The sequence below is a fragment of the Malania oleifera genome, chromosome 6 (genome assembly GCF_029873635.1).
Source record: "Malania oleifera isolate guangnan ecotype guangnan chromosome 6, ASM2987363v1, whole genome shotgun sequence".
In the NCBI taxonomy this organism is placed as follows: domain Eukaryota; kingdom Viridiplantae; phylum Streptophyta; class Magnoliopsida; order Santalales; family Ximeniaceae; genus Malania; species Malania oleifera.
Window position 1 is genome coordinate 75,564,576 of NC_080422.1, and position 3,900 is coordinate 75,568,475.

Below are 3,900 nucleotides of genomic sequence, written 5' to 3' on the forward strand. Positions count from 1 at the left end.
ATTTTATGGCTAAGTTATTGACCAAATTTACGTTCAAATAGCTGTAAATGGATATATAATCATTATACGTACATCTCCACTAGGAATTTATGCAAATGACGCATGGTGTTTGAAATACATTTGAACATTTGAATAGTTATCTGAGAATATAAAAAAAAACGATGCACTATTGTAGGAAAGCTTGCACCAACCTTTGTTTCTTGCAATGAAAGACAGTTCCTCAGAATCAAAAAGCTCACATTCAACTTAAGCTACTTCAACAAGGTAAAGTGATTTAGCCACTGCCTTTTCCAAAGGGTGAAGTGTCCACTTACTTTATTGATTCCCAACACTAAATCATGTTTTACCCATCAACTAAGTCATTAATATGTATCAAATTACTGAAAATTTTATAAGGGAGTGGAGGACATGATTTCAAGTAACAAAAAATTATGAATACCATACACTTATGCAAGACACAAAAGAACCAAATAAAATACTGCGTAATATGCATGTGTTTGCATGCAATTATGCATTAATTTAAGTTACCTTTCATTGAAAATATTGTCAGTCTCCTCTTTCAATACCTCATTCCAGAGAGTTCTTTCCATTATCCAAAATGTCCAGATAGATTGCCACACACCTAGAATGTGAGAGGGCTGCATGACACGAAATGAAGTATTAAGCAAAATTATGCTCAAAGTTCAACGGCATAAAATAACTCAACTCAGCTCAACCCAGTCCCTGTCTCAATCACATGGCGCTCACAAAATATTATGTGAATTTCTCAGTGTCCAGCCAAGGTTTAATGCTGGCTGCCAAAACACGTACCTCTTCACTTAGGAATGGCCAGGAATGCAAATGCCGAAGTACAGTCAGCAACATTGCATTTACTGAAAAGTTAATTAAATAACCCAATGTGATTTTTTTTTTTTTGTAGGAAGTTAGATATATAACCAAAAAACCAATTAAGAAAGACCTGATATGGAACTAAATTTTTAGCAGACAATGTGAATTAATAAGAAATAGAGGTTTGATCTCTTAACATACATGAACTCGTGATCATATTGAATGTCTAAAACCCAAAAATGCCAATGCAATTAGAAGAATTCTACAGAAGCGTAGTAAGTTTGATTTGAGATTAATCAAAATTGAACACAATAACAAAGTTTCACCTATATCAGCAAAATAAGTCTCTCCAGCATTTGTCAATGACTGCTCTAGTCTTCTTAGGCTTGCAAAGCTTCTGAACAACCCTTTCCCAAGTGGAGGGTTTTGGTGGCAGAAACTTCTGCAGCATCACTTGTAAAATTCTGGAAGCACCAATAAATCTATCACGCTTATGTAGCCGCACTACAAGCTCATCTAGAAACTCTTGCCCATCTTGAGGTGGGATTACCTTCTCTCTCAAAGTTCTCAAAAAAATGTTGCATGTGACTATGTCAGGATCATAGCCTCGATCAAGCATACTGTTTAGAAGTTCAACAGCATGGGAGATGTTATTTTTCTCACATAAGCTATTGAATAATATGTTATAAGTGAGCAAATCTGGTTGAGACTCAGACTCCTGGCAAAGCATCTCATTGAAAAGTTTTAAACCCTGTTCTATAGCACCAGCATTGCAGAAGCCTTGAATCATTGAGGTGTAAGAGACAGAATCGGGTTTACATCCTCTGCCCAACATGTGCTTCCACACCATCATAGCCTCCCTCAGCCTTCCATCCTTGCATAGGCCATGGATGAGTATGCTATAACAAACCTCATTATGAATACAATTACTACTTGCCATTTCTTCCCACAAGAGAATAGATTTTTGAGCTTCACCTGCCTTGAAGAAACCTTTCACCAAGGAGCTATAAGTGAAAGCATTGGGTGAGCAACCCTTATTCATCATCTCAATGAGAACTTCTTTTGCTCCCTCTGGTTTCCCTTCTCGACAGGGACCATCTATGAGAGCACTGTAAACAACAGTATTGGGCTTGCAACCCTTTTCTGTCATTTCTTTCCACAGTCTCATCGCCTGCTTGGGTTTTTCCTCCTTGAACAATCCACTAATAAGAGCCGAATAAATATACTCATTTGCACAATGCCCTTTCTCTTCCATAGATATTAATACAAGGGTCCCATCAACTGCTCTTCCTTGCTTAACAAGCCCATTGATTATTGTTCCATAAGTGACATGATTAGGCATACATTTTTTCGACAACATCTGATCCAAAAGACCAACTGCCTTGTCCAACTTACCATTAAGACACAAGCCATGGATAAGAATGTTATGTGTCACTTCATTTGGAACACAACCTTTGAGAAACATATTGTCTACAAGCTTGGCCGCACGAGTGATGTCTCCCTTCCTGCAAAGCTCGTTGATCAACACATTAAATGTTACAGGGTTCGGGAAACACCCCTCTATCTGCATCTCGTCCAAAAGTGAAACTGCTTCGTCAATTCTATCATCTTTGCACAACCCATCCATTCGTGTGTTGTAGGTGAATACATCAGGGATGCATTTCCGAAGTGACATTTCTCTAAACACTTCAACTGCTTTATCAGCAAATCTCAGTCTACATGCAGCTTTTATAATTAAGTTATAAGTGAGAACGTTCGGCATAATATTATTATTAGCACCAACAATAATTGAATAGAACTCCAGAGCACGAGAAAAAAGGCCTTCTTGGATAATTACATTAAGAACTGAATTCAAAGATCGAACAGTTCTCCTACAGTGGAACTCATCCACCATTCTATGGAACAAGTCCACCGCCTTCTCCGGTAAATGCGCCCTTCCATAGGCTTTGAACAACACAATGAAATTATTTTCCCTGAGAACTCTTTGTTCCCGTTTCATTCGACCTAAAACCTTCTCCACCGTCCCGAAGTCACCCAAATCGGCATAATTTTCAATGAGTGAATAAAAGGTTGAATCGCCTTGCTTATAAGAACCCATTTTCGGACCTGATTTGAAGATTTCTTCAGAGAGAGGGGGTTCAATTTCACCATCGTTTTCGTGTTGGGTCGCAGAAGCACTACTCGACGAAATGCTAAGAATCGAAAAAAAAAGCGAAGAGAAGAAGAAGCAGGGAGCTTACAAAACTTCGAATTCAGCCATTTTCGGACGTAGCAACAAATGGGCATTTCGTAAACAATCGGTATTTGAAGAACACTAGCGGATTGTGTCGGGATATTTGAGCATTTTGGTTCGGACTCAGGAGGATCTCTATGGGGTTTCTATGCTTCCCGTGCCGCGCCTGAAGAGTTTCTGGTGTGAAAGAATGATGAGACGAATTTGGAGTTTTTTCCCCATTTGTCCTTTTTAAAAAAAATATATATTTAATAATACCTCTCTCGGGAAAATAATTCCCGGAATAACCCTGACGTAATCTCGCTACTTAGAGTAGCGAAATTTAAACAAATCTCGCTACTTCAAGTAGTGAGATTTAAGCCACCTGTCATTTTGAGAATTTGTTTTTCAAAAAAATATTATTTAATTTATATATTTTAAAAAAAATAATAAATCAGGAAATAAAAATTTCCTGCATAATAAATAAGGAAATAAATTTTTTAATATATATTTTTTTAAAATGATAAATCGGGAAATAAATCTCCTTCGTAATAAATCAAAAAATAATACAAAATTTAATTCTTTCTCTTATTACTTTTGGAACAATAAATTTTTGAAAAAAAAATTCCTATTTAATTATATCTATTTTTTCTATTTAATATATTTTTGAAATTTTTTTTTTACTTAAAAGTATTGTTTTGTTCACTAAATTTAAATTTAGAAAATGTATACAAGATACCAATTTCTCTATTTGGTTCATAACAAAAATAAAATTTCTATATAAGATTCTCATGAGTTACATGAAATTAAAATTTTCATATTTTGTAAGCATTGTCACATGTGAGCATAAAGATAAGAGT

At 35.8% G+C, this 3,900-nt stretch overlaps 1 protein-coding gene across 1 annotated transcript; it reads right to left on the reverse strand.

The window, feature by feature from the left end:
• Nucleotides 1–528: 528 nt before the first annotated feature.
• LOC131157974 (pentatricopeptide repeat-containing protein At4g20090-like) lies at nt 529–3,044 on the reverse strand. The gene is made up of 2 exons (XM_058112460.1): nt 1,155–3,044; nt 529–638 (listed from the first exon to the last, which is right to left on the reverse strand). Exon 1 carries the CDS (start codon nt 2,924–2,926, stop codon nt 1,160–1,162), a length of 1,767 nt encoding a protein of 588 aa, XP_057968443.1. The 5' UTR covers nt 2,927–3,044; the 3' UTR covers nt 529–638; nt 1,155–1,159.
• Between the last annotated feature and the right edge of the window lie 856 nt (nt 3,045–3,900).

Coding starts and splice junctions, on each gene's coding strand:
- LOC131157974 (XM_058112460.1), bottom strand. CDS start 2,926: ATGGGTTCTTATAAGCAAGGCGATTCAACCTTTTATTCACTCATTGAA.